The 13,037-nt window shown below is 42.2% G+C and overlaps 1 protein-coding gene across 1 annotated transcript in view; it reads right to left on the bottom strand.

The window, feature by feature from the left end:
- ADAMTS18 (ADAM metallopeptidase with thrombospondin type 1 motif, 18) overlaps positions 1–13,037 on the bottom strand; it is a 149,824-nt gene that overhangs the window by 38,181 nt on the left and 98,606 nt on the right. The window contains exons 14-17 of the mRNA XM_010850857.1: positions 9,115–9,287; positions 6,056–6,186; positions 5,086–5,209; positions 2,797–3,041 (exon numbers count right to left, since the gene is read on the bottom strand). Of these exons, the coding sequence (XP_010849159.1) occupies positions 2,797–3,041; positions 5,086–5,209; positions 6,056–6,186; positions 9,115–9,287 (673 nt within the window). The remainder of the gene's footprint in view (positions 1–2,796; positions 3,042–5,085; positions 5,210–6,055; positions 6,187–9,114; positions 9,288–13,037) is intronic.

The raw sequence follows: 13,037 nt of genomic DNA on the forward strand, positions 1-13,037 counted from the left end.
TTCTAGCCACAGAACTTGGTTTGTGTACATTTGCTTAGAGATGGATCAAAGGCCTCATGGTAAAACTTAGGAGGAAGCCATGTTTCTCGAAAACTGATTCCCTGCAAGCTAAATATATCTTTAAAGAAAATATACCTTTTCTAAAGAAAAGACATTTGCTGCTCAGATGCTTGATAGAAAAGAAAAGAAACATATCCATCTAAAAAATTAGGACTGAAAAACAAGTCTCAAATTCTTTAACCAGAAAGTTCAATTCCTATGCCTTCCATGTAATTACAGGCTGATTTCAGGGGCTGGATTCATTGTTGAGCTCCAAACTACCCTAAGATAAAACCAGTTTGATTTGGGGTTCCTAATTTCATCTTCTGAAATAAAAGAGCTGAAAGCTCTATGTCAAAAACACCAAAAAACCCTATCAAAAAATGGAGAGATCTAAAGCGACGTTTCTCCATAGAAAACATACAGATCATCAAAAGCACAAGAAAAAATGCTCAACATTTAATCATCAGAGAAATGCAAACCAAAAGTACAATGAGGTATCACATGATGCCAGTCAGAAAGGCCGTCATCAAAAAAATCTACAAAAAATAAATGCTGGAGAGTGTGTGGAGAAATGAGACTGCCCCTACACTGTTGGTGGGCATGGAAATTGGTACAACCACTGTGGAGAACAGCACGGACTTCACTTTAAACACTACAAACAGAGCTACCATCTGACCCAGCAGTCCCACTCCTGGGCATTTATCTGGAGAAAACCATTACTTCAAAAAGACACACGCACCCCAGCCTTCTCTGCAGCACTACTTACAATAGCCAAGGCACGAAACAATCTCAATGTCCACTGACAGAGGAATGGTACATATAAACAATGGAATATTAGTCATAAAAAAATTGAAATAATGCCACTCGCAGCAACAGCAACATGGGTTGACCAAGAGATGATCATGTAAGTGAGGCAGGTCAGGCTGAGAAAGGCAAATATCGTATGATATCACTTTTATGTGGAACCTTTAAAAAACGATGTGAGTGAACTTATTTACATAACAGGAACAGATTTACAGATTTAGAGAATGAACTTACAGTCATCAGGGGGGAATGTGGTGGGGAAGGTTGGTCTGTATGTTTGGGAGTTTGGGATTAACATGTACATACTGCTATATTTAAAATATTCAAAAAAAAAAAAAATAAAAAAAAATAAAATATTCATAGATAACCAATAAGGACCTACTGTGTAGCACAGGGGCTTCCCTGATAGCTCAGCTGGTAAAGAATCTGCCTGCATTGCAGGAGATCCCAGTTTGATTCCTGGGTCGGGAGGATCCCCTGGAGAAGGGATAGGCCACCCACTTCAGTATTCTTGGGCTTCCCTTGTGGCTCAGCTGGTAAAGAAAATTATAGCACAGGGAACTCCACTCAATACTCTGTAATAACCTAAATGGGAACAGAATCCAAAAAAAACAACGATAGATACATGTATATGTATAACTGAATCGCTTTGCTGTACACCTCAAATTAACACATTGATAATCAACTATACTCCAATATAAAGTAAAGAAATTAAAAATGTATCACATAGCAAAAGCAATAAAAATAAGATAAAATAGGTCCTTCCGGGGGGTGGGGGGGGTGGAGTTACATGTAGTCATACTTTTAAACTCTTTTTTAAATTCATCTTTCTTAGTAAATGTTTGATTAGTACCTTAAATAATAATAGTAATAGTTGAATTAGACTTGTTTCTTTGATTTGAAAAGAGCAGAGCAATATGACTAGCCTGAGAGCAGATATCATACTCATAGATGGAAAAGATTTGGACTCCAATTCAACTCTGTTTTTTTCCTAGCTACGTGAGCTAGGCAAATCTTTTAACATTTCTTCATCACACTTCATTGCTTATTTTTCTGGCAAGTCAGTGAGGCAGGGTTTCTGTCCCAGTTTTGCAAGTGAGAGATTGAAGCTGAATGTGACTAACGGGAGTGCTTGGTTACCTAAGTCCTCGGTACGCGGTGGCCACAGGGACTTCTAACGCCTGAGACATATCACATGCCTCTGAAAGCACACGATTGGCCCCATTTTATAAACTGGAGGAAGCAAACCCTGAGATGTGACGCGGACCAAAGACAAAGTCTCCGTGACAATTCTGTTACAGCGTCATTCGCAGATATGGTGGCTGTTTTCACTCTCCTCGTCGTTAACCATTTATTTTTTTCTCTTCTCACCTCTAAAGAAAACGGCAGCCAAAAAAGTGAGTTGGCTTGCTCTATAAAACTGTCTTGCTGCTGCTAAGTCGCTTCAGTTGTGTCCAACTGTGTGTGACCCCATAGATGGCAGCCCACCAGGCTCCTCTGTCCACAGGGTTCTCCAGGCAAGAACACCGGAGTGGGTTGCCATTTCCTTCTCCAAAACTGTCTAGCCATCAAGCAAGTGTTCTTTCCACTACGTCGCTCTGCCTCCAAGGCTGGCAGATCCCTGTAATGAATAACTATGAACAGACTATCCAAACGGCAGAGGCAGACAAACCGGAATCATGTAAAAAATGATCCCTGGGATCCCTCAGCAAACTGAACAGCCAGGTGGGCTGGTGGAAGGCTGGCATCTAAACGTGAAAGTTGGCACATTCTCCCGGGGACCCACTGGATCCCTCTTTCCCCCAGATGAAGGGGCTGTCTTTGCCCTTTGAGCTTTAGCCTGTTAGGACACAGGTATGAACTAGTGGCTCTTTAAGCTAGCTTAAATGGGGGTCGTCACTAGACACGCAGCAAGAGGCAGTGAGAGCTGAATAAAGAGAAGGGGCTTACTTCAAAGACCAGCGTCTCATTGATGGGGCCCGGGGCAGACAGGCATTCGGGGCGGTTGAAGGCACGCTGGTACTCAAACACGGTCCCCGCAAAGGCAAACTCCCCTGGCCAGTCGACGCTCCAGCCCCCTGTGAGGTAATACTTGTGACTGAGGCTTCGGACCGCGAGGTAGCTGGAGGATACCTGCAGCTCCTGGACCTCGACGCTGCGGGCGCCCGCCGGGATGGTGACCACCGGGTAATACTCTAAGTGGAGAGAGCAGAACATTTTTGTCACCCATGTCAGACACGGGGGACCCCGTCAGAGAGCCGCAGCGGCCCTCCTTACAGAGCGGGGCTCATTTCTACTCTTACGCAGTGAAAACACTCAGTTATTCCATTTTTCAAGTGGTAGGAACACCCGAGAGAGAAAATGATGTACTTTCCCCAAGTACATGCATGTGGACAGAAAACACGCTTCTCTTTTCCTTCACGGCTTTTCCCAAAAGCCATGAAACTCAAAGATGCTTTTTATTTTTAATCAATCTGGAAAAAAACTTGGAGCCACCTAGTCTCAACTGTGGTGTGCAGAAGACAGGGCTCAAAGCTCAATTCTACTCAAGACGGTGAGATAACTGCTTCAAGTACGCGTCTTATGTTTTAAGTGTGGACCATCTAAGTTCCATAATACAGGGACTTCCCTGTGGTCCAGTGGCTAACACTCTGCACTCCCAACACAGGGGGCCCAAGTTTGATCCCTGGTCAGGGAACTAGATCTCACATGCCGCAACTAAGACTGGTACAACCAAATAAATAAATACATATATTTTTAAAAAGTTCCACAATACGTTCTTTAACAAATACAGGTGGCACAGCATATTGAAATTGCTCAGCAGAAAGGCGTTTGTTGAACACACCTCTGGATGTTTGTGTTGCTAAAACTACTCATCCTCCTCTGCTCTTGCATAAGTAACAGTACGTGAACCAACAACTTCCAGATGTTCAAGACGGATTTAGAAAAGGCAGAGGAACCAGAGATCAAATTGCCAACATCCAATGGATCATAGAGAAAGCAAGAGAATTCCAGAAAAACATCTGCTTCATTGACTATGCTAAAGCCTCTGACTGTGTGGATCACAACAAACTGAAAAATTCTTAGAGAGATGGGAATAGCAGACCACCTGATCTGCCTCCTGAGAAATCTGTATGCAGGTCAAGAAACAACAGTTACAACTGGGCATGGAACCATGGACTGGTTCAAAATTGGGAAAGGAGTACATCAAGGCTGTATACTGTTACCCTGCTTATTTAACTTATATGCAGAGTACATAATGTGAAATGCTGGGCTGGATGAAGCACAAGCTGGAATCAAGACTGCCGGGAGAAATATCAATAACCTCAGGTATGCAGATGACACCACCCTTATGGCAGAAAGTGAAGAGGAACTAAAGAGCTTCTTAATGAAGGTGAAAGAGGAGAGTGAAAAAGCTGGCTTAAAACTCAATATTCAAAAAACAAAGATCATGGCATCCGGTCCCATCACTTCATGGCAAAGAGATGGGAAAAAATGGAAACAGTGACAGACTTTATTTTTTTGGGTTCCAAAATCACTGCAGATGGTGACTGAAGACATGAAATTAAAAGACACTTGCTTCTTGGAAGAAAAGTTATGGCCAACCTAGACAGCATATTAAAAAGCAGAGACATTGCCAACAAAGGTCCATCTAGTCAAAGCTATAGTTTTTCCAGTGGTCATGTATGGATGTGAGAGTTGGACTATAAAGAAAGCTGAGCGCTAAAGAATTGATTCTTTTAAACTGTGGTGTTGAAGAAGACTCTTGAGAGTCCCTTGGACTGCAAGGAGATCCAACCAGTCCAGCCTAAAGGAGATCAGTCCTGGGTGTTCATTGGAAGAACTGATGCTGAAGCTGAAGCTCCAATACGTTGGCCACCTGATGTGAAGAACTGACTCATTAGAAAAGACCCTGATGCTGGGAAAGATTGAAGGCCGGAGGAGAAGGGGACGACAGAGGATGAGATGGCTGGATGGCATCATTTACTCAATGGATATGAGTTTGAGCAATCTCCAGGAGATGGTGAAGGACAGGGAAGATCGGCGTGCTGCAGTCCATGGTGTCAAGAGTCAGACACGTCTGAGTGACTGAGCAATAACAAAGCATCAAAAGCCATCATCTTCCATGCCTCATATGAGCTAGTGAAAAGCTGGATAGAATTTAGCAAGTCTCAGATTCATTTGGCAGCAAAGGACATGTCCCACCACTCACAGCACCGAATCTGCAGCATTTCTTACCATTTGCTTTGTGCTGGTTGAGGTACAGGCCTTTGTAAAACTTGCAAGTTGAGTTATCACCTTTGCAAACACCACAGGCATCTGAAACTGCTTTAGAGCCAAGTTCATGATCACATCCCACTGGCTGTGACCAAAAAAAAAAAAAGAGTGAGAAAATCAAACATTTGAGAAGCCACTGGCTTAGAATAACCAAAAGGTATACATGGTTTTCTGTATTTACTGAATATTAGGAAGGTGGTGCAGCTTTAGGATTAAAAGCAGAGTCTCAAGTTTGACTAGGGATTCAAATCCTTCCTCTGTTATTACTGGACATATGATTAGGGAAGTCACAAAACTTCTCTAAGGCTTACAGCCTTCATCTGTAAAACTGGAATGAAAAGCCACTACTGCTGTTAATGGGAGGGGAATTTATTCAGGCCAGTTCTACCAGTGAAACATAAAAATGCTGGGACCCCCCCCCCCACCTGACACCAACCCAAGGACACTCACACTCCCTTAAAAGATCACGGAGCTCACAGTCAAATTGAAAAGAGAAAGTAGATACCGGAAGAAAAAGAAAAACTAACCCACAATAAACAGAAATGCTATTTCCAAGCACATTTACGAGGTTCTAAGTGTGTACTGCATGTACTTAGTGAACACGCAAGAAAAGTCTCCCACTACTGTTATCTCCATTCTTATTTAATTTTTACAACTTTCATGTAAAGTAGGATACACCAGCACCTCCGTATGTGGAAAGGGAGTGAAAGAGAAACTCAAATCACAGGACAGGGGTCATGAAAGGGGTCAAGAAAGTGAGCAGGGACTTGGAGATAAAAACTCACGTCCAGCTTGAAAATGTTACCCTTTTCCCTTCACCAGCTGCTCTTATCCAGACATAAGAATCTCCTGCAACACTTCTCCTGCTATGCATTTAATAGGAGGCAGCACAAGCATGACCACATGTTCCAAAGCAGAAATGTTCTCTTACTTCACAGATCCCATCAATGCAAACGTCGTTCTTGTTTGGGGAACAAGGAGTCCCGTCTTTCACCTTGCTGGACATGGCGAAAAAGAATTCAAAGTTCTCAGCCTTGCAGTACAGTTTACATCGGTCTTCCTCTAGAAGCAAAGAGATCAAACGAGGTCACGGTCAAGAGGAAATCCTAGGACAATGACGTGATTACTGAAAAGATGAGTTAAATTTATTTAGAAAGCTACTATGGTCAAGGTGGAAAGTGTTACAGTTTTCCATGTGGGTGTGTGCACGCATGGATGCCTGAGAGCAGATGTGTGTGGCTTTTAAAAACATGAACTCCTTTTAGTAATCCATATAATACTTTAACATTAATACATGAGAACTTTATTTTCCTAATCCTAAGAGCCACAATACAAGTGATTGGTGGCTTGTGTCCCTACCCTCCTTGGATAGTAAATATTTAAGACTTCACAGACCCTGAGGTCAGCTATTAATAGCATGTAAATGAAAGAGCATTGCTGTGTCACAATAAAACAATATTTAAAAAGACGGGTCAGGGACTTCCCTGGTGGTCCAGTGGTTGAGACTTTGCCTTCCAGTGCAGGGGGTATGGGTTGCTTCCCTGGTCGGGGAGCTAAGATCACATGTGCCTTGGAGCCAAAAAAATCAAGTCATAAAGCAGAAACAGTATTGTAACAAACTCAGTAAAGACTTCAAAAGTGGTCCACTTAAAAAAAAAAAATGCTTTAAAAAAGGGTCACAATTGGCCCATAGGTCATAATTTTCTGATTGCGATTTAGGACAGGCACAATGATTTTAGATATTTATTCAGTCTCTTAAGAGGGAACGTTTTAGGCACTTTGGAAAAAAGGCATATGGCCAATAATGTTTACAAAACATATAGAAAAGAGTCAAATCGTGAAAAGGCAGAGGAAGTAAACAAACTCAGCATTAAGACTAAAGCAATGTTAGGTCTCTGAGAAGTTTTTGGTATCACACGCAAAAATAGAGTATTATCTTTATAGAGCTCTTGTTATCAGAAAGGCATTTTCGTGCCAATTTCTCCCATAGAAAGAGCCCTTTCCGGCCAGGAATTCCACATGACGCTGTTCACATGAGACTTGATGTGGGCGATGTTGTGTGAAATCCTTGACAACAGTCTTACAACAAATGTGTGAGCAGTTCGCAACTGGACACATTTCCCAAACCACTCCATAAAAGACAGGGTCAAAGACAGGAGCGAAGGGAAGTTACTATGGCCCAAATGTGCAGCCATAGGGATGGATTCCATTTTTTTTCTCACCTAGGAATTTTTTCTAATAGCATTTTTATTTCACGAGTCCTCCTCAGTGCATGTGAGATTAGGGAGCTAGAAAACATAGATACCCTCTCTTTTCTCCATCATTGCCAAGAATTAACAAGTTATAGAAAGTTCAGTGTTTCCACACAGGTTCCTGAGAAAGTTTAGGAACTAGTCTATTAGAAACACAGAAATTGGGGTGGGGGATAAATTAAGATAAATTAATAAATTAAACTTGGGATTAACAGATATGCATTGATACATATAAAATAAACAGCAAGGTCCTACTGTATAGCATAGACAGCTATACTCAATATCTTGCTATAACCTGTAAGGGGAAACAATCTGAAGAAAAATATATACATATATATAACTGAATCATTTTCCTGTACACTTAAAACTAACAGACATTGCAAATCAACTATACTTCAATTTAAAAAAAGGAATACAGAAGAAAAAGCTAATCAGTGTAAGACAAGGACTGTCCAGATTTATGAAAAGTCTTTCCCTGATTCTTCCCAAGCAGCATGAATGTCACAGACCTTCAAATCATGGTCTGTCTTCTATGATATTAAGTAAGTATTAAAGAGAGAAGAGGAAAGGATGAGAAAGCCTTAACTTTTGTGTCTCCTGCGGTAGGATGTGAGACCCTATGCATGGGGTCTCTGTTTTATTCAATGTCCTCGCCTCTGCACAGAGCAGAGAGTCTCCCAGGAGGGGGTCCTCAGTCAGTATCTGTTGAATGAATGAATGAAATGGCAAGTTCCCTACCTAGTAAAGCTGCAATAATATTAGTGACAGAAATTTGAAACCAGAAAATATTTTGTAACATTTGCTGATGTTGAGCAAAGCTGTAGTATCACCTGATTTGTACAAGCTATTTAATACTTATTATAATGAGGTCTGATTACATCAGTTCTTTTTGGTTATTGATAATATAGGTTCATTTTGAGCTTTTGTACAGAAGCAGCCCTCTGTCTTATTTCCAATGAATTATCATTAAATCTGGTCTCTTCCCATTCTGCATATGTCTGAGTGGGATTCACATTTATCCTTTTCCAAGGGAGGGTAGATGAGTTTTGATACAGCGAGTGAATGGAAAAAAATTGATAGGAAAAAGAATGGTCTCAGCTTATTTTGCACAGAATTATTCTGTTTCTGTAACAGAAAGTACATTAAATCTGGTACTTATACACATGGTAACTAAACTTTGATATTGAGCCAAAATCAAAACAAATCAATGTAAAAGTTCAAATACAAGCTATTACTTTGCTATAGTCCCAAGAATTTAATATAGAGATATTTCTTATTCATGATGTGTGCGTGTGTGTGAGTGTGCATACACTCTGAAAATAGGTCTTCCCATGTCTGTTATCATCTACCATGTCAGTTACTGAGAATGGTGTCTCCATGGGGCAGATATGGTTTCTTGAGTTTTTGGTCTGGACAGTTCATACCAATTGCAATTAACATCCCTGGGAGACTTAATCGCTGAAATGTCAAAAGTAAGTTTAGAAACATAAGTACATTCCAAACACATGACCTCTTCAACTTGTACATGTGGGAGGCAAGGGATGTCTTGTGAAAAAAAAATGTGGAAAAATAAACAAACCCACAGAACTGAATGAAAACCTGGGCCAGGACGGGCCCGGGGAATGAAAGGTAAACACTGAAACTCTTTTATACAGGCAGCAATTTTTTCTGTGCTGTTCATTCACATTACTGTTCACATGGAGATACAGTTGTTTGAGGTTCATAGAGACCAAATTACCTTCCACTTTCATATAGGGTTTCCACTGGTAGAACCATCCACGGAAAGGCTTGCTGTTATACTCTGCACACTGCTGGGCTCGGAAATCCAAGCTGTTTTTATCACAAGGGTTAATATTGCACAGCTGATAAACACGGCTAGAGCCAGGACAGAACTTGCCGCCATACTGAGGCCTGACAAGAAAATTACAGCTCTTTAAATACCAGCAAGCAAAGGGCTCACTATTAGTCACAGGCAATATTATAGGGAGGGGCCATCATTATGGTCATGGTCACAGTGTATGGCAGTGGGAACAGTCTATTACAACAGTGGAAATATGTAGCCCACAACCCTTCTTGTACCCATGGCAGACATAACTAATCAACCAATGATTTTTCTTTTTCTCTGATTTCTTTTCTCTGCATGGCCCTAGGGTAGATACAACCACTGTTCATCAATTGCCATGTTAGGTGAAATGTATTTGCCACCTCTGAATCCAATCTGTACATTCTGGCGACTTCCATAAAGACTGACGGAGGCATATTCTTGACACTCATCCTATTACCTTGTGTGTTAGGGAAATCTGCAAACACACCTAAATGTTTGTGTTCAGTGTGTGACACACGCAAACATACATGCCCCATTTGTTGGCACCAAAGCTCTTCCAGTGCAGATCCAGCCTCCTCCCCAGCTTGGCTCCCATCTCTGACCCCTCTCCTCTCCCTACAGTTTGCAGAGCACCTCCTGGGATGTAGAGATCACTGAGCTCCTTTGTAGAAGGTCACCAAAGCCCTTCCAGTGCAGATCCAGCCTCCTCCCAGCTTGGCTCCCATCTCTGACCCCTCTCCTCTCCCTACGGTTTGCAGAGCACCTCCTGGGATGTAGAAGGTCCATTAGGACACTGAGCGTATGACTTGCCATATCTTCCAGTCTAGGGTTGTCAGACTCATAAGTGCTTTATTCCTAGGATTCTAAACTCGGGGGTGGGGGAACATGCCCTTGTTTGTATCTGCGTAATTCCTTTTTAACATTGCAGGTGGCCTGCTCCTTTCCTGCCAAGCACAATGGGAAATGGGTTTCCAGAGTAAGGAATCCCGATCTTGCTAGGTAGACTGCAAAAACCAGAAAGCAAAATAAAAAAGGAGTGTCAACCCCACTGAAAAAAGTTACCAATAATGTCTTCTCCAGCATACTCCAGGCACAAAGAAATTACCTCTTTTCATTTCCATGAAATGGATTAAAAACCATCTATAGATCATCTCTTACAAAAGCTCAATGCAAACATGTAACACAGAAGAAGGATCCAAGTTAATAAATATATGTGATTAAAATTCCTTGTCTCTTTAGGAAGCACAGGAATGCTATAAAACACCTCTGGATTTGCTTCAGCACATTTGATCAAATCCTCCTATGCGAAAATGGATTCAACAGAACGGGGAAGTGTCACATCGCCAGAATGAGATTTTTAAGCTATTTCAAAACACTCTGGAACAGCTACTAAAGCATTTAGCAGTTATTGTGCTAGATCGAATCCCCCAAGAATTCTTAAACATTATCCAAAAAAGCATTTAGAAAAATCTTAAAGTGCCACATGAGAGCCTTCCTCTATTCCTGGTCATCTTTACAAGTCGTGCATAATTAAAATTGCCTCAGCATAAGCCTTTCTAGTCTGAGATTTTACAAATAAGCTTCATTTAGACTACTCAAATTCAACAAAGTGAAAGAGGACCACCTGTGAATTCTTCAATTCAGAAAGTAGAAAAGACCTCATAACTCTTACAGGGACTTCCCTGGTGGTCCAGTGGTTAAGAATCTGCCTGCCAATTCAGGGGTGTGGGTTGGATCCCTGGTCAGGGAACGAAGATCCCACATGCGTGGGGCAACCAAGCCCATGTACCACAACTACCAAGCCTGCGTGCCACAGCTAAGATCTCGCGTGCCGCAACTAAGGCCCAGGGTAGTCAAATAAAAAACCAGCAAAAAACCTCACATAGCCATCCCCTCAGTGTACAGATGAAGTGAAAGATGGCCGACAGCGCTTCTCAGATGTGCTGAATGGAGGTCACATGGCTAGAAAGAGCCAGAGCAGAGCTCCACCTCATGCCTTTGGGCTCCCCAGGATGCGGGTCCTGCTCAGCTGTGCCTGCACGGAACTGCGGTCAGCAGGCGGGGCCGGGCACAGGAAGACAAAGAGGGAGACGGGGACGCCCAGCGCTTCGGGGGCGGGCTGCGGGCAGCGGAGCAGATCTGAAGGGAAGCACACTCTGCTCCTTGCCAGCTTTTCTGCAGGCAATTTCAGCCAGCCTCCCGATGTGTCGAGTGAGGACGGCTGTGATGATTACCTGAGAGACCGCCGGTAGAGCTTTGGGCAGAGGACAAATCAATTGTAACTATTTTAAAGTGCTTTCTACTTTTAATGATTGGCAAGAATTTGGAATTTGCCATCAAATCTTCAAATACGTTTTTTCCCTGCAACTTGGAACATGAGTATTAGGATAAATTAACAGAAAATTCTACCATGATGTCCCTTGGTACAATGAGTTCTGTATGATTAAAAACAAAAAACCCCCAAATATCTAGGTGCATGATTTTGTCTTTATATGAGACTACTATGAAGTATATCCATATTTGCTTCTGCATAATTTAGTCAGTCCTGACTACAAATGGTTATATTGTTGGTTGATCATTATATTTTGCAATGGCTGAGCATTACAAGCAGTTGGGAAGCTGTTTTTAAGAAGTATTTATATATGTAACTCTCCCTCCATATATACACGTACACACATATATATTTATATAACATATATTTACATATGTGTATATATATACACATATACAGAGAAGGCAATGGCACCCCATTCCAGTACTCTTTTGCCTGGAAAATCCCATGGACGGAGGAGCCTGGTAGGCTGCAGTCCATGGGGTCGCTAAGAGTTGGACAGGACTGAGCAACTTCACTTTCACTTTTTACTTTCATGCATTGGAGAAGGAAATGGCAACCCACTCCAGTGTTCTTGCCTGGAGAATCCCAGGGACAGGGAAGCCTGGTGGGCTGCCGTCTATGGGGTCGCACAGAGTCGGACACGACTGAAGCGACTTAGCAGCAGCAGCATATGTATATTTATATACAATCAATCACACATGTGTAAATATACACAGACACAGATACACACACACATACATATAAATATTCCTGGACTTCTTCAAAGGCTTTCTCAATAAAAATACACGATGAGGAATATGAAGAAATCAGTGTTTTTTAAAAGCACAGTTGGTGATTCTGATAATCAGCTGAGTCTGGAATTTACTGGTTGGAAAATGGGCCAGAGATATGATTCAATGATTCTTCTGTTAGTCTTTCTCAAATGGATTCATAGTTTAGGAGCGTTCAAGAATGTTCTAGAGAGTTCTAGAATGCCATCCCTGGTAGCTCAGCTGGTTAAGAATCTGCCTGCAATGGAGGAGACCCAGGTTTGATTCCTGGGTCAGGAAGATCCCCTGGAGGAGAGATAGGCTACTCATTTCAGTATTCATGGGCTTCCCTGGTGGCTCAGATGGTAAAGAATACACCTGCAATGTGGGATACCTGGGTTGGATCCCTGGGTTGGAGAGATACCCTGGAAGAGGGCATGGCAAGCCCACTCCAGTATTCTGGCCTGGAGAATCCCATGGACAGAGGAGCCTGGGGGGCTACAGTCCATGGGGTGCAGTCAGACACAACTGAGCGACTAAGTACACACAGAATGCTTTAGCAAGTTTACTTATCAGGATTTGAATTGTTCCATTTGAATTTTCATTACTCATTTTCTTGAACAGAGTGTATAGGAATTTCACTAGGCTCTTTTCCAGGGAACCAGAAAAAAATGTTCCCAGTAAGGATGAAGACAGTGGGATCTTGGTTCGACTCCCCCACATCCAGCCTGGTGACCTGAACAAGGGCTGCC

This window comes from Bison bison, unplaced genomic scaffold, assembly GCF_000754665.1.
Source record: "Bison bison bison isolate TAMUID 2011002044 unplaced genomic scaffold, Bison_UMD1.0 scf7180017864295, whole genome shotgun sequence".
NCBI classification, from domain to species: domain Eukaryota; kingdom Metazoa; phylum Chordata; class Mammalia; order Artiodactyla; family Bovidae; genus Bison; species Bison bison.